General features: G+C 37.3%; 1 protein-coding gene across 1 annotated transcript in view; it reads left to right on the forward strand.

The window, feature by feature from the left end:
• The first annotated feature begins 1016 nt into the window (after positions 1 to 1016).
• Positions 1017 to 25024, forward strand: part of LOC101393374 (catenin alpha-3) — a 753022-nt gene continuing 729014 nt past the window's right edge. The window contains exons 1-2 of the mRNA XM_087433001.1: positions 1017 to 1115; positions 20466 to 20658. Of these exons, the coding sequence (XP_087289127.1) occupies positions 1017 to 1115; positions 20466 to 20658 (292 nt within the window). The remainder of the gene's footprint in view (positions 1116 to 20465; positions 20659 to 25024) is intronic.

Genomic DNA, 25024 nt, shown 5'->3' on the forward strand with positions numbered 1-25024 from the left:
CTATAGAACAAAGTAGGTAACAGCTAAGTGGGAAGGTTTTTGCATTGATAGTAATACTTGTTTATGTGGACTATAAATTTATTTTTTTAGCAGGCCAAGTTATATAGTATAGGAGAGAGGTGTCTCTTACTGTTTATCTCCGTGGACATTCAGTAAATACTTGCTGGTTGATTATTGATTGTGAACAAGTTAATACAAATTTCTAGGCTTAGTGATTTGGGTAATAGTCTTCACGGCTGATGTGTTACTTTGAATATGTTATGATATGCCACTTATGGTCATTTGGTATATATGTGTATTCTTATGGAAAAATCTAACTGAATTGATTTTTAAGACTAATATTAATGCCTTAAAGAATGGCTTATAATTTTTTTTAAAAAAATTTTGTCTTGCCCAAATATCAGTGCCTTCTCAGAGATTTCTCCCTCTTTTTATAATAACTATGCCAATTTATGTTCATTTCTTTTCTGTACAAGAAAGTAAATTGCCCCCAACTTTCTTCTCCAATCAAAACCCTCAAATAAACAATTCCCCAAACAAGTAGGGATGTATCACATGTCTTTCAAAGTCCTACCTGGCTCCTCATCTGAGTCGTCATTAACAACAACAGGCAAAATATGGGCTCTGGCAGGCTCACTGCTATAATTTCATGGAAGTCAAAGGACTTGTGTATTGTAAGCTGTGTCTCACCAACTCAGCCATTCTTTTTCGCTTCAGGCTCCTGATCAAATGCAAACCCACCTGTGCTGGGTTATTATTTTAGTCATGAACATACTAGCATAGATTAATTTGTTAGAGGACCTAGGCCCAGACAGCATGACCTCGAAGAACAGTTGGAGAGTATCTCGTTTCTCTGTTGGTGGACTTGACACCCTGGTCCTCTGAGGGCTACAGCTGATATCAGAAAGAGGTGCTGCATACAAATCTCACGTACTCTATGATATTCATTTGTCCTCTCTTTTAGAAAGTATTTTTCTTTATTAGTAAGTGTCTTTTTGTTTTTGTCCACAGGCAACATGTCAGCTGAAACACCACTCACACTGAATATTGATCCTCAGGATTTGCGGGTCCAAACATTCACTGTGGAGAAGCTGTTGGAGCCTCTCATAATCCAGGTATTAATACCATGGAAATTACAGTGTTTGTAGTAACTGCAGAAGAACTAAAAAATGTGGGGGAAATAGATAATGAACCAAGGAAAGATTTGCTTTTTATAGAATGATCATGTCATCAAGTGTTGTTAAAATGTAAAAAAGTATGTATTTAGTAATAAAAATAATAAAATTCTGAAAGTCCTCCCCACAGTTTCTCTTTTAAAAGCAATAGCAGTAATGGCATGTATATGTCATTTTCAAAGTACCTTTATATAAATTATCTTGTTTGAAAGTCATGAACTGAGTGAGGCAGGTAGCCTGGTTAAAACCATCCTTATTATGTAGATGAGGAAACTGAGCCTGGAGAATTTCAGTGACTTGCCCCAAGGTACTTGGTGTCTCATTTGTCAAATAGGAAATTATTTTTAAAATACCAAAATCTATGAGAAAAGCAGCTATTTAAGGAATTCTGTGATAAAGTCTTTCATAAAGTGAACAATCCTTTGGTAGCATGCATAATGATTCTCCAACTTACTTATTATGTAAGTCTAGGTTTTATTTATTTGATTTTCTTAAAGCAGAGCTTGAAGAAACTTATACCATAGTATAGATTTAAATTTTTTATCCTTATCCCCAAATTTGTGAGGGAACTCCCCTTTGGGCTTACCTTACATCATACCCCCTAAGACAAATTGTCCCTTTTTTTAAGGCTTTGAAACATTCAGTGGTTACTTGGGTGAGAAGCTACACTGACCTTACCTCTGATGCTTCAAAAATGTTCTGCTTATCTTCTCTGTGGGGTGGGTGGTGCGGAGGGGAGTAGCCCTGAGAATAGACTTTGTACGCTTTTTTGCTTAGCACAAGTCAATATCTGCTACTGGAAAGACAATTTAAAACATATGCCTCACTGATCATAGGTTAATCATGAACTTTGGCAGTCTAAAAGGCACTAAGATCTGGTATGAAACTGATACTACATGACTATGAAGACTACATTAAAGTCCCATCTTAGCCACCCATTGAATGGTCTTATGTTAAAAAGAAGCAAAAAAACTTATTTGTTGTTTTTCTAATAAAGTTCACTGGAAAAATTGGAAAAGGAAAACAAAATAAAACAAAAAGAAGATAAAAAACCATTCACAGTTTTACCACCAAGAGGTAAACATTCATATTTGGATGCATTTACTTCCAGTACAGTAAAATTGTGGTTGATTTTTATTACCTTAGTACTTTATCATATTAAAGAATATATATACATATATATATATAAAGAATATATGTAAACAAGGTGGAGATAGTACTGTATATGTAGGTTATATCTTACTCTTCCATTTAAAAGGATATTTTGATAATTTCTTCATTCTCTGTAAGCATGATTTAATAAAATTGCTGTTTATCCATCATATGGCTGCACCATAGTTTTTTTAAGTAGTCTCTCATTTTTTGACATTTAGGTTGTTTCTACTTTTTTCCTGTTATAAATAGTGCTGTGCTGAATGTCTTTGTGTATGAATTTTTGTCATCAGTTCAAATTGTTTCCCTAGAATTAGTTGCTAAATGTAAAAGTAAGTGGCCAAGATATGAGAATTCTTATGTTTTTTCATATGTATCACCAATTTTAGGGGTGGGGGGAGTTTGAAATAAGTTCTCACAAGTGATTTAAGATTTTGTTCCTATGCAATTACTGGGTGTGGGGTGGGGAAATGGCCTTTATTTTGGAGATAGCTGGTAAAGGCAAGTGCATTAATGCTACTGCATAACCCTTATTTGTCCCATAACAATGGAACATTAGAGTTGATCACTTAAGACTTGCCAATCACAAAGGCTGCTGACATATTGCTTATGAACAGAGAAGGTATCATTATGGAGAAACTACTTTTTTATTCTAACTGAAACCAATAGATGTTTTGCTTTAGTCAATTACATTGATGTAGCAGTCAGTAGAGAGTATTCTAGGTAAATTCACATTAAAGAGTATGCTGTTCACAGTTTGTGTGTATTTTCTGGTGTGTTTAAAAGCTATTTAATCTATAAACATTTATTGAGTCCACCTAGAAAATTAAAAGGGTGAAAATGACCCAAAGTAATTTTATTTGATTGGAAAGAAATTTAACTCATTTAAAAAGTGTGATTATGCTAATTTTAGAGGGCTTTTAATGTGGTGCCTGGACTCATACTTTTCATGATCTGCAAGTAGATGAGTCAGGGAAAGAGAAATTAGTACTTACTCTATACCAGATAGTTCTCAGTTACATGTAAGTGTAAATTGTTAAAATTATTTTCCCTATGATTGTTGTCAATGTTTTTGAAAATTTTTATTAATTTCTTAAAGGCAGTTTGGGTATACCGCTTCACCAATATTTCAGTTAGGAAAAAAGTTTCTAGATCTTAGCAATATTCAAGTCCAATTAAATTACAAATATTAATAATTTATAGAATATTTACTATGTTCAGGAATTATCTCATAAAGGAGAATTCTAGTACAACAAAATTATTTGAACACACTTTTGATTTTCATTATAATGGATTCTCCTTATGAAAAACTAATGCATTTCAAAGTTCAAGTGTTATTAAAATTACTGATCTTTTTGGATTGGATACACAGCCTTCTTGTATCTGTCACTTTGATCATGTATCACCTATCAATACAAGTAAAAAATTCCATTAAATTATATTAAAGGTGTTTTTTTCTAGAATAGCATCATACTAAATATCTCATCACATTCTTTTTTTTTCCAAAGAGTGTTTAATCTGAAATAGTTACATGGTTTATTTTAAGTATGTGATATAGTCTCTGATTATACTGGAAAACATTCCAAAAGAAGTTAATGATTTTTAGGTTCATTGTGCCGCCAGATAAAGTTATCAATTTAGTAACCCCATTAAGAAAATTCTCACCTTTCCTCATTATTTATCTTCATGTTATTATATTCCTTGGCTTTCAAGCTTCCACAGATATTACTTACCACTTCTGTATATTACTCAAAGTCAAAATTACATTTTAATGTTCAGAGTAATTGGTCATAGATACTATTATGTCACTCTGACTTCTAAATTCATTTATTAGTAAGTCTTTACTCTTTTTATAGTTACCAGAGGCTTCCCCACCAAACCTGATTTATCTTTAATCTGTTTTTTTTTTTTCTCTTGGGCACAGGTAAATCACTAGGTCATTTCGCAGGGATGTTCAGCCTGGAATATATTTCAATCATTTGCTTTCATTTTCTCTGTGTGATAACTTAACACAGTTGCATCTCTCTGTAATAAATTCCTCCAATGGATCAGAAATAATTTTTTTCTCAGCAATTACATTTTTATGATTGCAACTGTAGACATCTGCACTTTATCACTTTCAAGATCCAAGTTTGGCAATGCAGTGCAGAAAGTCTATTTATGCAGAATTGCGATTAGAAGAATTTACATCTCAATGTTGTATACTCTCTGAAGGAGATATAAACTGCTAGATCATGCTATAGTCATCACATAATGGAACCATCTATGACCTTATTTGCCACAAAATATAATTTGCTATGTGTTAGATTCATGTTGAATGTGAGCTAAAAGAATTGACTTACTCGAAATCCTCTAAGATAAAAACAATAACAAACTCCTTATAATGTGTTATCTCCAGTAAGATTTTTGTGTTTTTTTGGGTCAAAGGTTCAAATGTATTTTCTCATGTAAATATATCCTGTGTTTTCAAGACGTAAATATAGAGTTAGATCAATAGTAATAAACATTATTCCTTTGGCTTTCACCCCTAACTCTTGTAGGACCTCTTGGCCTTTTCCTAGTTTCCACTTACATAAAGTCTCCTTTCTATTTCTGGGAGTCCCTTGGGGATGGCTTTTATATACTCTATAATCCTCACTGGATCAAGTTCAAGAATATCTGCCAAACCTTTATCAGTCAGCATAAACTAGGTTATGTTGTGATAAGAAGACAACCCCCCAATCTCTGAGGCTTAACAAAAGTTCATTTCCTGCTCAAGCTACATGTCCAATGTGAGTTGGTTGGGGGTCTCTGCTTACTATAGGCACTCAGGGACCCAGGCTAATGTAAGCTCTATCTCAGTATTTACTTCCACTGTTGTTACAACAGGAGAAAGAGAACATGATGAATCATGCAAGGGCTCCTAAAATGTCTACCTGGATGTGATGTATGTCAGTTCCACTCACATTGCTTTTGTCAAAGCAAGTCATGTGGTCAGTGTGGGTGCGGGATGTGTGATCCTGTCCTGTGCCCAGGAGAATGGGAATATTTGTGAACAGACCTAATAACTATTACCTTCCCATTGCCTCCTTTTTAGGGGTTCTTTTTTTTGTTAAGTCTCCATCTGCCGTCAAGTCACCTTTCCGCCCTGATCACAGCTGACTTTATCAGATTAGGCAGCTGACTTATTGACACTCAGTTATAGGTTGGCAAGAAGCCTGTGAGGCAATCTGGCATGAGAGCTCTGTCTCTGGGGATGATGGTGAGTTGGTTGTATCACCATTGCCTCTTTGGGGGAACTGACTACATACTGAGAGTTAAGCAGTCAGTACCTCGCGTTAAACAGTTATATCGTGCAAAGCTGAAAGACACACAGAAGGAAGTAGAGACATGCAGAAGATTTCTAGGGGAGCAATTTTTAAGTTTGGATGCACAAACTCTTGCTGTTGAGGGACAATAAGATTACCCAGTTACCAGAGTTTTAATGGATCCTTCCAATTTCCAAACCACATTCTAGTCTCAGAATTATATTCTAGCCTCTGTTTCCAGTTCCCTTGAGCATTGGCCATGTAGGCCAGATACTTGTCTTCCTTATGTAATCTGATTCCCTGGCCTCCTACCTCTTCATTAGCAGCTGAAAGTTCAAAAGAAGTTCCATTAGTAGCACTAATCCAGGGTTCTTGGGACTGCCCTAACTTGCTTATGCTAGAATGGAAATTTTCCTGCAAAGCCTGTCTTCTGCTCTTTCCCTCATCTACAAATTTTGGCGTCTCTGAGGTATGACTCACCTGTGCTCCCAAACCAGTCTATCTGCCATGTTTTTTCATTTTATCTGGCTTCTTCTTGTTGATGGTGGATGGTAACTGCCAGTGTTGCCCACTGTGAGACTGGAAATGGACATGCCAAGGTCCCAATGCCTCCAAAGCTGCCAATCCTCAAGTGGCAGATTGGCAGTGGGCTCCTACAAAAGAGGGGAGAATACCTCTCTTCTCAACTGTGCTCACTCTGTCGCATGGGCCCCCATGAAGCAATGGTTGCACCTAGAGTCACATAAAATTCCTTATGAAAACAATCCCTTTCGGCTGTTCCCCTAGTCTCTCCCTTCTCCTTGTTAGAGTCAAACTCAGTTCAAGTGGCTGGATGGAGAACAGTTAATCCTTACTCCTCCAAGCACCATGTTTTTCTTTCCTCCCTGGCTTCTATGCCGAACCTCTCTGCCATACTCTACTCTCAACATAATTTCTTTCTCCTCTACTTTAGCCAAAGGAAAAAAAAAAAAGCAGTCATGCATATCGATTTATGCAAGTGGATGCCCAGATGCCCAAAGGGTTCATTTCCTGCTGTTCTACAGACGGATCTGATTGACTTCTAGGTAGCAAGGAGAGGACATGCTTTGGCTTCTTGGCCTCCTAGTATATAATTTCCTTTGTTTCTTTCAGAAAAGAATTCAAGTTTCGTTTGTTGGTGGTTGTTTTCTGTCATTTCTGTAGGTCATTTTGAATGAGTATGATGCTGTTTACTTATGTTCCCTTGGTTTTATCTCCAAGCTTTTTTTTTTTCCTTTGTAGACTTGCTTATTATTCTAATAGAATTTATATCAGAATTAATCTTGAAGGTTCCAAAGAAATCTCAAAGACAAGTCTGCACACATATAGTGTTCTTGTAGATTACTTTATAAGCAAATATTGGAGTTTTGACTATAAGCTTTACCAGTAACCTTAAAAGTTAGTAAATTAAATGTTTTTTAAAGACTTGTAGGCTCAAAGCTTAATAAATATGAAGATGTTATTTTCATGGTAGGATGAAGAAATAAATGTAATTCTGTCTCAATAATGTTTTAAAGTTTAAGGTGATTCAGTATAGTTGAGTTGATTCTAATAAAGTGAATTCTTCAGTTTCTGCATTCTTTTACTGCCAGAAAACTGCTCCCATGGGAAAGTTGTTAGGCTATAGTATTACTTGAGAAACAAATAGTTGAGAAAAAGGAAGCCATTTTTTAAATTAAAATAAGGATTAAGAAAAACTAGTAGCTAATTGATTAAAATAGCACAAGTCCAGTGGGAGTGTGCACGGCTGAGCATATATGGGATGCCCCCACTCCCACTAGAACCTGGTAGCTTTGAGATTAGCTGTGGGCAGACGTCAGTCTCTGCACATGCTTCACCTCTTCTCAGCTTGCTTCCTAGACTTTTTATTCTGTCAGACTCTAATTTTCTTTCTGTTCGCTCCAACGTTGCTGCTCTGTTGTTTTGGGTTATGTGACAGCCCCCCTACCCCCAATCCACTCCACTTCTGTTAATATTTTATCTTTCAATCACAGCTTATCTTTCCTCCACAAATTTAGACTGATCCCACAGATATCCACTTCTAGCTTAGCTGTGGAATAAGATCTTTCTCTTATAAACTGATTTCTTAGGCAGCCAGGTGGTATAGACTGATAAGCCCAGATCCACTTGCCATTTTATTGGAAAATGCTAGATTGATGGGATCACTTGTGGTTCAGTTGGCTGAAAATATAGAAGAGTCCATATCTCCCCAGATGTGGTCATTTTCACTGCTTGAGGTCTGATTCTGCCCTTCATAGAACTGCCTGGGATATTTCAGAGTACCCAATGTGTCTCAGGAGATATTGCTGCAGCTTGACAACTCCATGACTCTAGATCAGTGGTTGGCAAACTTTTTCTGTATAGGTCTAGATAGTAAATAGTTTCAGCTTTGACAGCCATAGAGTCTCTGTTGCAATGAGTCTGCTGTTGTAGTTTGAAGCAGCCATAGACAATATATAAACAAATGGATGTGGCTGTGTTCCAATAAAACTTTATTTACAAAAACAGGCAAGTGGCCAGATTTGGCCTCGGGTACTTAATTTGCAAGTCCTTGCTCTAGACTGACCATTTTCTGGAGATACTCTGCACTCACTGGTTAAGGAAGGGTAAGAAATGGGCAATAACCCACACACAGTTGAGACCTCCTATGAGATAAGTTATGATGGAGTGGTTTGTCACCAAGCCGTGTGAGAGACACAAAAGCCTCATTTAGGGGAAGAGTGCTAACTAGGCAATTCAGAAAATTCTTGTTACTGTTGAGATCGTATTAGCCCAGTGGTTTTCAACCCTGGCTGCACATTAAAATCATTTGGGGAGCTTTTAAAAATCCCGATGCCCAGGCCACACAGGGAAACAAATTAAATCAGAATCTTTGGGAGTAGGAGCAGGCAGTAATTTTAAAAGCTCCCTGGTGATTACAACGTGAGAACTGCTGTGCTGGCCATTATATCAGTCTGTCGTGAGCATTGTTCTGCCTCTTGGCCCAAGGCTTGCCCTAGAATGGGGCTGCTTCTTTGTCTTTTTAATGGAGTTGGATGGTGCCCATCTGGAATAAATTTGTAAGGAATTCGTTTGAGTAACCTCCTGCATCAACTCTGTTTGTAACATGCTCAGTTAGTCCTCCTAGGTCCCAGAAGGACTATTACTAGCAACTCTAGTAAAACTACTGTGACTGAGAGTTCTTGGGTCCACATTCTGCAGCTCTCCCTTACCCAGCAATCCACTGCTACACAGCATTTTAGATTCACGTATGGGTTAGGTTATGGTGGACTCTGCTTAGGGTGGAAGAAGTGACCGTGAGGAAAGAGATTCATAATGCACAAGTCTGAAAGTATGGTATGGTGTCACACCACATAAAGGAGCTTGCATTTACAATCACTTGCAGCAGTGCTTCTAAACGTTAGCCACAAAAGGACATCACTTGTGGAACTTATAAACATCCTGATACCCAGGCCACAGCTAAAGCCAATTAAATCAGAATCTCTGGAGTAGGGCCACATAAACTGTATTTTTTAAAAGCCTCCCAGGTGATTTTATTGTACAGCCACTGGAGTAGGACCTTGCTGCCACCAATGTGTTGTCCATGGACTGGCAGCATCAGGCTCATTTGGGAGCTCCTAAAAATGCAGACCCTCAGGCCCTGCCCCAGACCCACTGAATCAAAATCTATGGTGTAATAAGATCCCAAGTGATTTGTATCACATTAAAGTTTGAGAAACTGGTGTAAGAGACTGTAAATTTCAACTTTTAAATTGCAACCTTGTGTAGCCAGAGTTGAAAACTACTGACCTACACCTTTAGCTGCCTGCTGGTGCTTGAATGATGAAGTCATCGGGAATTTCTAAACTCTGATACCCATATCGTTGCTCTGCAACTGAGTCCTTGAAAGGACTGTCCAAGAGTGACTGTCCTATTGTGCAGGACTGGTGCATTTCTTCTGAAGAGGATCTGTCTCTCCCACACCCCACCTTAGGCACACCTTACTCTCTTCCCTCTCCAAGCCTGTGGTCAGTGTTATACCAAGTCATTCTGTTCTACCCAGAAATGGTTTTGGGGCACTAGGAAGCATGATCTGAGAAATGAGAAGATTTTCAAGGATGTTTGAAACCAGGACATAGTTGGTTATAATCTAGACATAATTTTTATCTCTGGGAAAGTTACTTCACCTTGTTATAGCTAACTTTGGGTGTATATATGTATCTCTCACAGTATTGAATGCTCTACAAATTAAGTCTTAACAGGTGTGGTTTGTGATTTTCAGAAGAGTTTTTTCTTTTAGGAAACAATTGGCATTCTTAACTCTGATTTGCAAGGTACTGTAGTTCTTCAATTTAGACACATTTTCCCACATTCTCTACCTCAGATTTTCAACATTTCTGAAATTAGGATGCATCTTACAATGGATGTGAACATTTAATGTAGTTTTCCTTTTTGATGCGTATAGAGAATCACAGATTTACCCACAGTACACTTTAGCTCCTTTATCTTTCATAAGTGATCTTATCTTCCTCATAAACTCCCACTCTCTGAAGATTAGGAAAATGCCTTATATTTCAGCTGATAAGATTGGTAAACTTGTGTGATTCAGCAATGTAAATAGTCCCTTTTGGTAAATACTCAGTCACTTTTAGATAAAATGATTAGAAATGTCTGGTTGAGGTGAGGGTTTTGCTTATGTGACTTCATGGGGGTGGGAGATGGGGCCTTTGGATCCACGTGGTAACCTTTAGATGCTAGTGCCTATTGCTGCAGAGTGGCTGTTCTGGGGTGCTCTCTGAACTGGTGACCTTTGAGGGGTGACCAGTCCCATGTATGGCCATCTTGTGGGCACCTCTGTATATTTCTGGATGTAGTCTATAACTGATAAAATTTGTGGACTACTCTCTCTCTCGACTTGGTTAGGGCCCATGGTTTTCCCAGAATGCCTTAGCCTCACCTTGGCCCTTGATAGTGCTTCAGACCCCTAAGTCCCAGCTACATCGTTTCTCAAGTGTCTGGCATTATATGTCCACCTCTCAGCCTCTGCTGTAGGATCACCTTGCTCCTCACCATGGTCAGCTGTGGGCAGGCCCACCAGTCTTCAATCCAACCACATTTTGGTTGTCCTTCAGGGTATCTAGCATGGTCTGGGTCTTATCCATGCCTCAGAGGAATCAAGAGTGGCTTAGAAAGCTAAGCTGAACTTCCTTCTACCTATTTACACTGTGATGCCAAGGTTACACTGTGGCTACCCCAAAGTTTGTAAAGGGCAGCTTGTGAAGCAGTTTTCTTCCAGAGTCCCAAAGATAAATGGAACCAAAGTCCCTCTGCTTTCAATGTTTCCCCTCAATCATGCTAACATAGCTCCCCAATCTGTGTGTAGCTCAGAGAGGAGTTTTAGGGACAAGTGTCTTATTTGTCTTTCTTACCTGTCAACTGCTTCCTCCAATAGTCTCTTGGGTCTGGGCAAGGAGAGCTTCCACACTTCTGTTTCCTATCTGACCAAATCTTTTTTCATAAGACTCTATGCTCTAGCCTATCAGATCTAGCTTTTGCTAAATGGGAGATAAAAAGTCTAGAAAGTAATTTTCTCTTTCTCTAATGGCTTTCATAACTATTTTTGCTTAAGACCTCAAGAAAGTTAGCTTTTAAACTCAGAGATGATCAATAATATCTTTTTTCTCTCTGCTATCTCCTTCTCTGGGATAATAGGCCTCATGGCTCAGCCTTGGATTTGAAAGGTTCAATATTGACAAAATATTTTCCACATTTACATTCTGAAAAGGAGTGGTTAAATTGATGGTATGTGTTATAATTGATGGTGTTTTGGAATTGAGGGACTATGGTAATATCCTGATGTTTTGAAGAAGGGACTTTAGGGCATTAAAGATCGAGCACTGGCCAAAAGGATTCAAAATTGGTGACTGATATTTAATGTTTACAAAAAAATGAGGCAAAAATGGCTTTGTCACCTTGCAGGCCATCCTGACAAATAAGGTGGACACAACCTAATCAATTTTAAACCAAGCATCAAAATTTAAATTGCTGGTGGGTTGTATTCAAACCACATTTGTGTTGCCCTACCTATAAAACCATATAAAACCACAGAGCCCTACAAATCTAATCACTATTTCCTGTGGTCTTTCTTGTTTAACGTTTGTTATCTCTTATTTATATATGATGAGCAGGTGATTATGTATATTTTTCCATGGACATGTTCAATAAAAAGGAGTTTTGTGTTGTTATGAGAGAAGAGGAGTAAATCTGATGGTCTAGGGTAAATGGGAAAAAAGGAATCTGGCAACAGATAGGGGCAGCAAAATGCAGATGAAACTTCATAAGTTTATGTTGGCAAAGCATATTGGCATAGTTGATTCAGTTTTATGGTTGATAGGGTTATAAATGATTATTAAACAAAGCTGGAACACAGAACTAGGGTTCATAACTGTATCCCACCATCACTCACTGCTAGAAGTGGAATGCTGGGCTGGATTGACCAAGGGACTGTGTAAACATGCCTAAACTACTACATGTGAGGTCAACTCATTCTTTATTTTAGGGCCAGCTTTGGCCTGATTGGATTTTTCACTTCTTATTTTGTTTTCTTCAAGCAGTCAATGGTTATTGATGAAAAAGAATTGTCCTTTTGCCTTTTCTTGATCGGCACTTCTTTCAATCAGTACTCTACTATAAACTATTGGTTATTGTTTCACCGGAATGATTAATGTCTGATTTAGGTGTAAATAGCAGCATGAATATAATTTCTCCTTAGTTTGCTTAGCTCAATATCTTGATAGTTTTTCTCATTTTTTGAAATATTTGTTTGTAGAGAAGGAGACTATAATTAACATTACATTTTTTACTGAAGCCTAATTTGTCTCTGAATCATTGCTCTGTATAAAACAAGCATCTTTTTAAAATAGTAGTTACATTTGAAATGGCTACAGCCACATATCCTGGGATGAATAGGTTCATGGGGTTGGGTTTCCTGATAAATAACTCCCTTTAAATATGAGGAGTGCCCAAAGCTCAGCCCTATAACTTCTCCAGCTATACTTTGTTTTTAGGAGGTCTCATCCAGTCGCATGATTTAAAAAAACAAATGCTGTTCAAATATCTTTGAAATTTGTAGTAAGACCGGCAAAACCATTGATATGTGAATAATTAAAATGAAAATGTAAGCTACAAGAAGACTGTCTCCAGCTGTTACCTCTCTCAACTCTAGAATTGTATACTAGTCTCCAATTTAGCAACTCTAATAGGCAAACTTAACATGCGTAAAGCTCAACTCTTAATTCCCCTCCTTCCTCTTGTCTCCTTAAGTAAATATTACCTTCATATTCCCAGCTGCTCAGGCCATATGCCATAGAGTCACCTTTGGTCCCGTATTTCTGTCACAACCCATATCCAATCTATCAGCAAACCCTGTGGACTCACTTCAGAATTACCAGAATTCTGCCACTTCTCAGCAACACCACCACTGCTCCCTGGAACAAGCCAGTGTGGTTTCCAGTTGGGCTACTACAATAGCCTCCTAACTACTTTTCCTTCTTCCATTCTTCACCCTTCTCCTCCAATCCCTGCCCAATCCCCAGACTATTCTCTCAGATCTGCCAGAATGATCCTTTTAACTTTTAGGTTAGATCATGTTACTTTCCTGTTCTAAAACCTTCCATATCTCCCAATCACAAGAATAGAATGGAGAGTGCTGGTGATTTACAAGGCCTGCATGATTTGGTGCCTAGATGCCAGCCTGATCTCATCTCTTATGCTCTCCCCTCACTCTGCAGTAGGTGCACCGGTGTTCCTGCTGCTCCTGGAACACACCAGTCAAGCTCCCATTTTGGAGCTTTTCCACTTGCTGTTTCCTCTGTTTGGAATATTTTCCCCAGATATTCAAATGTCTTACTTGTCTACTTCCTTGGGGTCCTTGTTACCTGTTCAGAGAGACTTTTTCTGATACCAAATCTAAACTAGACCTTCCCCATCACTCGTCTATTTATTCCCTTACCCTCTTCACTTTCTTCATAGCACATATCAATACCCACTGTTGTGTTAGACAATTACTTATGTATTTGTTTATTCTCTGTCTCCCCTCAGTAGAATGAGGCTCACTGCTGTATCCTCTTGGCACAGTGCAGGCGCACCATTAATATTTGTTGAATAAATTAATGGGAGAGTCCAAATTTGTTTTTTTGTTTGTTTTTGGGTGGTAAGTAGCTAAGTAAAAACTGGAAGAAACTAATATTTGATATTAGTCTCAGCATGTGGTCTTTTCCTAGTTGTGTTTAAGTTCATATTTTTTCTAAGAATAAGTGGACTTCCTGGATTAGCACATTTAGCAACAACTGTTTATGTATTTGACGTATGAATATCTTTGCTTCGTTATGCCATCTGTGTGGCCCAGAGGGCTGGTGGAATTGGAGAGGGATCTACTTGTGTTTTGTTATCATCTCTCAATAGTTCCAAGTAATAGCTCTAGTTAGCAGTGGTTGTTCATCTAACAAACAAATAGAACCCTAAATTACATTTTAAAAGATGATGGTTGTTTTATACTTTTTATGTCATTGTGGTGAGGATTGTTTAAGGCTGAATTGTGTCCCCCCCAAATTCATATGTTGAGGCCCTAGTCCTCAGTACTTCAGAATGTTACTGTATTTGGTGATGGGGCCTTCGAAGAGTTTATTGAGTTAAAATCAGGTCTTTAAGGTGGGCCCTAATCCAATATGACTGTTGTCCTTATAAGAGGACATTAGGACATACAGAGACACAAAGGATGCATGCACACAGAGAAAAGACCATGTTACAGTGAGAAGGTGGCCATCTGCAAGCCAATGAGAGAGGTTACAGAAGAAACCAACCCTGCTGACACCTGGATCTTGGACTTCTAGCCTCCAGAACTTTGAGAAAATAAATTTCTGTTGTTTAAGCCACCCACTCTGTGGTACTTTGTTATAGCAGCCCTAATACAAGGATTAAAAAGTGAAAATCAGGAATAAAAATTTGTGTCTGCTGTTTTTATTTATAGTTTGAAAAAGAACTATGTAGCCTGTCTCTTTTTTTTTTTTGCTAAAAAAAAGACTGAATATTAGTGTATACTTTATTCTAGATCACTTTGAACTGATCAGACCCCAAATAAACTATATGGATGGAGACTTGTTTATTCAGAATTTACAAAAATTTTCTTTTCCATGATACTAGACATGGGAAATTACAGAATATCCTGCATTAGAAATTCCTCTTGATTAAAACTGATTTTGTTAAATTACATTTGATTAAATATGCTATCACTAAACTTAAATTTTAATTTTGGCTTAACTACCACCTCTCTTTGTGACCTTGTACCAATCACTCAACATTGTGGCTCTTGCTTTAAGATTTCTAAAATCTGGAGTTTCATTCATCTTTTCATAATTCAACCCCTGTTTATTTATTATTTACAGTATCCTAGCTCTGGGTTTTCAGGATGAGTCAAGCATGGCCTCTGCCCTTATTGAGTTCATGGTAAAGCTGGGGAGGCAGTATGTTAACAGCTAATTGCAAAACACTGGAATGAGTGGTGTGAGAGGTACATACAAGCGGCTGTGAGGAGAGGGAGTTGTTCCAGGTCGAGAATGCTAAACATTTCCCATTCTGGGTCTAACAAGTAATTTGTGGTCAAACTCCACAATGGAAAGGAAGATGAGAGTGAAGATTTAGTCAGAAGTCAGATAATAAATTGACTCATAAATCATGCTTTAGACTTTGTCCAAACCATGCTTTGGGCTTTATGTTGTAGACAGCAGGGAGCCACTGGAGGGTTTTAAGCTGGTGCAAGTGTGTTCGATTTGCATTGTAGAGAGGTGGCTCTAATGGAAGTGTGGGATGGGTGTGGAGACGTGATGAGGGCCAGAACTGATGCATATACTTTTCATAACGGTAGAGTGGAGGATAGGGCTGAGATTGAGGCCCTGTTTTTGTGTCATGGAGGATGGCTTGGAGGGAGCATAGGCTAGAGCAATAATCCAGGGGGCAGCTATAAGAAGCAATGGCTGTGGGCTGGAAAGGAGGTGACAGAAACTAAAGCTTTTAAAAAGACAATTTAAAGAACCTGGAGAGGAGGATGAGAGAGAGGGAGTAGCCTGGGTGACCTCTGGGTTTCTGCCTCATGTTAGAGGTATCAGTCCCTGAGGTAAGAACACAGATGGAGGAGAGGTAGGTGGGTGGAAGAAGGCTTCCACTTTGGGCATGCTGTGTTTGAAGTGTCTATTGCCTATTGAATTAACTATTAACTCTCTCCTTGGCTTTTAACATTTTTCATATTTAAGCTACAACGTACTTCCTAGCCTTATTGCTCGCTCAATTTTCTGTTTTTACCCCACAGTCTGCCAAACTTGACTATCTGCTACTCTCAGACAAAAATAATTTCCATCTCTGCCCCTTTGCACATGGTTCCCTTCACCTAGCTTGCCTTCCCCTCTATCTCTCCTGTCAGAAAACTATCTATCCTTAAAGACTCTTCTTGGAAGCCCTGCTTAATCCTTATGAATGTTTGCAATCTCTTCAGTGCTTCCTTTATAAGTATAAGCAGTTACCATTCTCCCTTTTATACTGCAGCTAGTTGTGAATCTCTCCTATCACCATACTGGAGCTTACTCTTCTTTATTTTCTAAAGGTCTAGGATATTGTTTTGGACATAATGTGTGCTCAATAAATTGGCCTGCGATGGACTAAAAGAAGATTGTAGTTGGTTTTGGGGGAGTGTTGAATGTTAATTAAAGGATATGCATATGTTGGGTTCCCAACGTGTCAATCTTCTCCAGTACTTTTGTTAACGTAGTCAAGTTTGTTTTTGGTAGGAAATAATGCACAGTTGAAATTATCAATGCCTTGAAGAAGGGACTCCCTCTCCCCAAGACTAGATGATAGCTTTTACTTTAAAAGATCACTGGTTTTACTTATCTATGAACAATTTTATTTTTCTACCCTTTTAATTTCTTTCAGAACTCTATTTGAAGTTTTCAGCTAATTAGCATGGTTTAAATGTCTTATATTTTATTTCGCAGATTAAAATTAACTCAAGGAAGCAAAAGTAACCCTGAAGGCTCCTGTGAGCTATTGGAGGAAGGTTAAAATTCAAAGTGTTTTAGCTAATAAACAAGAAAGGAGATGGCTGTTAACATGGCCTTTTTATACTACAATGAGAGTAGAATTAAAAAGAAATTAGAGTTAGATTGGAAAGAACATGGTTATAGAATATAAATGTGTTACCCAAATTGGCATAGGAAAAGACTTTACAGAGCTAGTGTCTGACGTACTAAAGCAATTGTTGCATCGATGCAGCAAATGAAAGTAAATCACAACCTCGCGTGGTAGTCTGCAATGCTCCCATTGTGCATTGGCGTTGCTGTATATAATGACAGTTGAAGGCTTGGTTCACTAAGCATATCAATTTAATTTTCAGTATCTTTGGAGAATCTAGAGAAGCATACTGAGATTAGGAAAGATTAGAAAAATCGTTTTTTTGGTCCTCTAAATTTTCATATGTAAATATCACACACCATTAAAAATACACTTTGTTGGGCCGGCCCTGTGGCTTGGTGGTTAAGTGCGTGCGCTGCGATGCTGGTGGCCCGGGTTCGGATCCCGGGTGCTCATCGAGGCACCACTTCTCCGTTCATCCTGAGGCCGAGTCCCACATACAGCAACTAGAAGGATGTGCAGCTACGACACACAACTATCCACTGGGGCTTTGGGGGGAAAAATAAAATAAATAAAAAAAAAATCTTTAAAAAAAATACACTTTGTTTTATGGAATTTTAAATGTACAGAATTAATAAAGTAGGGGATTTCTTCTTTTCATGTTACTTGAAGTATCTAACTTAGGACCATTTCAATGGGAAGCTCATTCATGTGTCTATGATGAAGGTGTATTGGTATCCTGGCATAGATTTACAGATGAAAGGAAAGTAAGTGAACCCAAGTTCTTTAAGAGCTTGGAATTGAAGACTGTCCATATGAGAGAGACCCCCTAGGGTCTGAGAAAGAGGGAAAGGGGAGGGTTGTGCACCACTGACAAAAAGAAAGTTTAGCAAGGCATGGGCTTGGACGGTACATTAGAATTATCTTTGCTGTAAATTCCAACTAAAGTTTTTTTGTTCCTTATAAAATATAACTGATTTTATATTGAAAAAGAAAATGAGGAAACAGGAATTCTTTTATAGAATAACTAGAAAGCTAATTTTTACTGGTTGCTGGTATTCCTTCAAGAGATGAGAGACTTTTTCAAATAACATATGCACTCCAACCCTTAGTGAGAATCCTCTGCTATAGTGAGTACCAGCCACTGATGAGAATCGGTTAGATCCTGTAGGTGAGTTGTGGTGAAAAAAAATAGGTTTAGCTTTCTTTTTTCTGCAGGATTACCTTTTTTCTGAAATAAGATAAATCATTGAAAGTGTCACGACTTTAGTTTAATCAACATTAGATAACTGTATTGGGGTATTTTAAAAGAAGACGCAGATATAAATGGTTTATGAAAGTGAATAACTTGCAAGTCACAATTGCATTTTTTTGATGGAAGCACAATGTTCCTATACAATGTTCTTTTCACATTTCTTACTTCTCTGGCATTTATTATAAGGAACAAAGCATTTCTGGAATGCTCATTTTAATTTCAAAGTTCAGGCTATTCTATGGAAAACATTTGGCGCTTGGAGGATCTGAACAATAATAGAGGAATGTTCAGTGGGAAGCGTCATGAATTGTGGCACTTAAAATACATTCTGAAGGAACATTTTAGACAATAGTGCTTATTCTTCATTTTAAACAAAGGTTTTAAACTAGGTGCTATAATTTGTCTTAATCTGGACAAATATCTTTTAACTCTTGATATATAAATTAGACTGACAATAGTGAGATATTTGCCTTTTTGAGTATGTGAAAAGCCATGTAATAAATCAAGAATATTATCATCTTTGTATAATGCACGACAAAGACATGTGGCTCTATTTTGGCTGCTTGTAAAGCATATAGAATGTGCTTTATCAACTGACTTCATCACATTTAGCACAAGGGACCCCAAGATAGTACCTTTAGCATAAGGGTAGACCCAGAGAGAACACCTTTGACAAGGATCCCATAACAGATTTTCTATAGCCGCGTGGGGAATGGACTAGAAAATATACATTAAATTCAACCAATATTTGTGTCATGTAATGCATTTTACAAAACATTTTATATATTTAATCTTCACACAGTAGTATAGGGTAATATGATTGTTCTTGTTTTCCAAGAGAAGAGACAAAGTCTTGCTACAAGGCACTTCACTCTGGGTTGTGAGCATGAGAATAAAGCAAATTAGAATAAAGCAGAGGGTCTATGGGATGCGAGAATAGAATAGAGGGGCAGACAAAAATTATTTTCATCCACATATTTCCCCCATAGCTTGTAAGTTCTTTCTCAGTTCCTAGCTAAAAAACTGGGTCTATATATCCAAATAAACAAATATTTAATGCTCCATAAACAATAAATAAGCAAAATCTCTAGGGGTTGCAGAGCAGGAAGGGTTATAAATAGTCTCTTGTCAAAGATGTGGTGCATGATTGTTATAAGCCTCGGCTATGTGATGACTTGCAGGAGTCTGGCTTTCAGTTTCAGGGCTTCTATTTTAAATATTGAATACAAGTTGTTTTTTTCTTCCTCTGCAATGAGGATCTTCTAGCTTTGCTTATGAAATGTTAACCAAATTTTGTTATTGGTGTCCAAGATTTAGTTAAGAAATGGATATTTTTCATAATGTAATTTCTTGTGAGGTTTTGTTTCCAAATACAGATGCTTAATTTCTATCTCCAAATAATGCTCTTATCATGAGTTTATCCTTATTAAACAAATTTACAAAGGTAATACATGCTCATTATTAATACATACAGATAATTCAAAATACAGACATTAAAAAATCCCTCTTTTCAACTACCCCATTCATTAAGCCACTTTTATAATAAATATTTATTGAACACCTACTTTGCACATTTTTCTGGGTGCCGGAAGAAAAAAAACACATTTCCGGCTTTCATGGAGTTTACATTTTAGTATGGAAAGCATGCAATAAACATATAAACAAATAAAAAAATGTCAGGCTCTATAAGTGTTTTGAGGAAATATAAAGTGGGGTGAGGAGACAGAGTGGGAGAAGGTTGGGGATGGGGGTGGTCGAGAAAGGCCTTTTGATAGGGGACTTTGAGTGGGACCTGTTTGTTTGAGAGGCCAGCTGAGTTAGGGGAGAGGGTAGGAGACAGGTAAGAGAGTTTACAAAGGTCTAGAATGTAGGTCATAGTAAGGATTTGGATTTTGTTCTCCTGAGGTAGCCACTGTTTTATATGTTTCAGAGTGGTTCTGCCCCCCCACCCAACATTAATAAACTCTATTCTCAGCCTAAATAGACTAATACTTACTGATTTAATTATAATTATTTTTGCCTTCCTCTTAATATAGATTGCTGGCTACAAAGTGATATAAATAATTATTTGATATATATATATGTATATATATAAAATATGTATTGCATTGTTCCAATAGTAAAATGAGATTTAATCTCTGTGTCCCTTCCTCCCTCTCTCCCACCCTCCCTCCCTCCCTCCTTCTGTCCTTCCTGCCTGCCTGCCTTCCTTCCTTCCTTCCATCTTTAGTTGGGAACTCTGTGGTGGTTAATAGTATTGCTCTTGGTGCCTTCACTTGACTTTTGGGAGTGTGCCAATAGTACTGGAAGTGAATCATGTTACTATGAAATACTTCCTTTTGTTCTGGGCTATGATATCCCAGGACCGTTTATCCTCACAATTTGTCAAATGAGTGACTTGTATTTTTTTGATTTCAGGTTACTACACTTGTAAATTGTCCCCAGAATCCTTCCAACAGGAAAAAAGGACGTTCAAAACGAGCCAGAGTCCTTCTAGCTTCTGTGGAGGAAGCAACTTGGAATTTATTAGACAAGGGAGAGAAGATCGCCCAGGAAGCCACAGTTTTAAAGGAAGAGCTTACTGCTGCACTTGAGGAAGTTCGCAAAGAAAGTGAGTCCTCTAGTCCTGGTCAGGAGCAAACTGCATATCCTTAGGGTGTTACCGAATTAGATTTGTGAGTGTTTTGTTTTTGTTGACTTGAGTTCCTTAGTCTTTTGTCCAGCTCTGAGGAGCTAGCTGTGGGAGGCAGAGTGGCTCATTAGACAGCTCCAAGGCTCAGAGTCCCACTCCTAGTTCTTCCCTTTAGTTGTTCAGTGACTCCAGGCAACTTCTTCCCCTCACCATGCCGTAGATTATCTGTAGCAAACACAGAGAAGTGTATCCTTTTTTGTCATAGAATATAATGAGAAATGACTAATGAAGCTGAAGACATCTTTTCCCATATACAAATAAATTATCAAGTTCTTTGTAAAACGATCGGAGATAGAAGTTTCAGACCTGACCACCTCAGAAGTACATTTTTTATTTTTTGATTTTCTGGAGGTTTAGATTTCCTAAACATAATGCTTTGCATAAACTATGCAGAACTCATGTTGCTGCTATGTTAATATTACATAATAAAAATGTATATTTCACTGTTATTATACTTATAATAATACAACAGTTTTCTAATGAATGAAAGTTTCATTTGCAGCCTATTTTGAGAAGAACTGCTCAATATTCTTTTGTCAGTGGAATGATTTTATATATCAGCTTGTTGCAAGAAAGAATAAGAAGAGGATAAGAAAACTTAAATTTTCGTGTTCAGCTTTGTAAAAGAAACTTGCTGTGTTCAAATATTTCTCTCTCTCCATCCCCAACATAACTTTAAAAAAATAAGGAAATTTTTGCTAATTAAATAATTAAAATGAATATACTAGCCATAATAAACTTTAGGTCAAATACAAGGGAGTTATTTTTTATATATTTTATATTATATTTTATAGAGATTCTTCAGACAATATATAAAAAACATAATGCCCCAGATAATTTGAAATGAATTTGTCATTCCTCCCTAATCCCTACTGTCTCAGACCCCCTCTTTGTCCTGTCTTCTTTGCCCTGGTACCATCAGCCAGTTAGTCACCAAGTCAGTTTAGACTCTTGGTTCTCATTCCACCCTCCCTTCCAATTAATCTCTAAATTCAACACATTCTATCTCCCTTTGTCTTTCAGATCTTTCCCTCTTCTCCATTACTAATGTTGTCTCTTGAATTCAGGATTACTGCATTATTCTTGCCCCATACCACAGCCAAAGACTTCATTTTTTTTTTTTTATTGATGTTTTAATGGTTTCTAACATGGTGAAATTTGGGGTTGTACATTTTTGTTTGTCCATCACCATATATGTGACTCCCTTCGCCCCTTGTGCCCACCCCCCACCCCCACTGCCCCTGGTAACCACAGTCCAGTTTTCTCTGTCCATGTGTTGGTTTATATTCCACATATGAGTGAGATCATACAATGTTTGTCTTTCTCTTTCTGGCTTATTTCACTTAACATAATACCCTCCAGGCCCATCCATGTTGTTGCAAATGGGACGATTTTGGCCAAAGACATCTTTTAAAAATGAAAATATACTCATTTTACTTCCCTGCTTAAAATCTGTTTTGGTAGTTTTTGAAGGATTTAGGGGGATTATCTTTCTGGATTAAGTTCAAACGTTTAAATCTAGCTCCCATAGCATTTCATGAGTTGTCTTCCACCATTCTCTCTTTTCTCATTTCCTGATTTTGTCACCCTCTCAAACTTTCCTTCAAACAAGAACTCACAGTATCTTGAATGTTGCTTTATGCCTCTGTGCCTCCCTTACCAGCTATTTCCTTCACCTGGATTGCTTTTTTCATTCAGCCGATTCTAACTCACGCAGCAAAGCTCAGCCCAGGTCATCTGTTCCAGGAAGTGTTATACTGACTCCTCGATGCTGATTTAGATGCCCCTCTTCTGTGTCCCCACAGACTCTGAGCACCTCTGTTTCATAGGACTTACCACCCCCTACACCAAACATTGATTTTCTTGTTCAATAAATCTAGACTCTTAATGCCTTGAAGGTGGGAAGTACCAGGCCTTATTTGATTAGCAATGCCTGACACATAAGAGACACTTGATAAAGGTTTGTTAAATAAATTAAAAAATCGAAGCATTTTGTCACTTTATATTATAAAATTTTATAATGCTATCTTTGCTTTTATGACAAATTATATCTAGTAATTATGGTTCCTTTTTGATTCTTTGGTAAGAATAGGAACCCTATTCTGGTATTGTTTCTTTCAGAAAACGTGATCTATTTGACAACATAGTTTTCATAAACCATCTGGTAATAAATATGTAAGTCATTGGTCATTCTTAGAAGGGAATGATAATTGCAATAGTTGTGAAATGGTATTTTTTAAAAAATAAGTCAACATTTTTAGCTCAATACAAGTAAATTATTTTAAAGAGAAGTCCTCAAAGAGAAGTCTGTTTGGATTCTAGGATTATGCAGTATATTCTTCACTGTGTTCTATTATAATGTGTGAAATACATATATATGGCGTATGCGGTATACACAACAAATACATTTGGTTAAAGATCATCAAGTGCTTTATATTCTGATTCTTTTTGACAAACTGCCAACTTGAACTACCACCACTTGAGTGTGGGAGGAAAGCAGTGAAATGGCAAATGGTTCTGGAATTTGGGGAATAGCCAATGCTTATCCTATGGATAGCAGAGATAACGATGGTGAGAGCACTGTTCCCAAACACCTGGAAGGAATTTTAGCTCAGTGATGGAGCTGACGTATCAGGAGAATGAATTCTTTTCCAAGCAACTCTGTATGATACTAGAAACAAATTTTAAATAGTTTTCTGCTTTGGTTCTTTTTTTTTAAGGGCTTTGTCCAGTGGCATAATGTGAAAGACTAATGAAGAACAAATAATAAGTTTAAAGTACTTGGAAAAGTGAAAAAATATTGAAAGTAGAGGATATTTTTATTTATATATTTATTGACTTTTTTTGAGAAGAATTTTGAGACTAATTTAGAAAATTTCTTCTTCTAATAAAGACATAGTGTAATTTATGTAGCTTTACAGTAGGATTCTGTTTTAATGCCTTTAGTGTCTTTAGAGGCTTGAAATGATAAATAATGTGGGCATTTGGTTACCTAAAGAACTTGCCTGTGGAAATGGGACATGGATAGTGTTAGGGGAGGATGGTGAAAAGAAAGGTGATATGTGAGTAGAACTGCAGAGATCCAGCAAAAGTGGGCCACATAGAGATTATTTATGGTCACTCATGATCTTATAGTTTACCCCTATGCTTATGTCTATACAATGGCAAAGTATTAAATCTGGTATTCTATTTAAATAGTTTTAGAATATTCATAGAATAATTACCTAGGGATTAGCTAAGAATTGTTTATAATGTCTGGATTACCTGTTTTGCCTATAGCCTATATACTGCCTTTGTATAGCTTCTACTTCCCTACAATCTATAGACATTGCTTGTAAGTCACACAATTGGTTATATTTAACTTTTTTAATGATTTATTGAGAATAATATATATACAGAAAAGTGCATGTTACTGTGAGCAACTCAATACATTTTTACATAGTGAACACACTAATGTAACCTTCACCCAGATCAAGAAATAGAACATTACTAGAACCCTAGAAGCACCCTGTGTGCCTCTTGTTGGTTACTACTCCCTCACTTCAAAGGTAACCATTATCCTGGTTATTACATAGACTAGTTTTTGCCTCTTTTTGAACTTTATATAAGTGGAATCATATAGTACTTTATATAAGTGGAATCATACAGTACTTTATATAAGTAAGTGGAATCATAAAGATTTATGTTGGGCTTCTTTAGTTTGGCTTCTTTTGCTCAGTGTTATGTTTGTGAGATCTTACCATGTAATAGTTCATTCATTTCATTAATGAATAGATCATAATTTATTTATCCATTCTACTGTTGATGGACATTTGAGCTTTTCCAGTTTTTGGCCTTAATGAACATTGCTGCTTTGTACATATTTATGTATTACTTCTGATGCATGAATGTAGACATTTCTGTTGGGTTTATACCTAGGAATGAAATTGCTGGATCATAAGGTATACACTCAGCTTTAATAGATAGTACCAAACAGTTTTCCAAAGTAGACTTTCTAATTGACACTCTTATCAGTAATGTATAAGAATTCTAGTTGCTCTATATTCTTACTAACTTGGAGTTAGCAAGTGTCAGTATTTATTTATTTTGCTGAGGAAGATTCGCCCTGAACTAACATCTGTTGCCAGTCTTCATCCATTTTGCGTGTGGGTTGCTGCCACAGCATGACCACAAGCAGTGTAGATCTGTGCCTGGTAACCAAACCCAGGCTGCCGCAGTGGAGCATGCCGAACTTACCCACTAGGCCACTGGCGCTGGCCCCACAAGTGTCAGCATTTTTAATTCA

Source organism: Ceratotherium simum, chromosome 6, assembly GCF_057802395.1.
Source record: "Ceratotherium simum simum isolate JZ-2026a chromosome 6, ASM5780239v1, whole genome shotgun sequence".
Classification (NCBI taxonomy): Eukaryota; Metazoa; Chordata; class Mammalia; order Perissodactyla; family Rhinocerotidae; genus Ceratotherium; species Ceratotherium simum.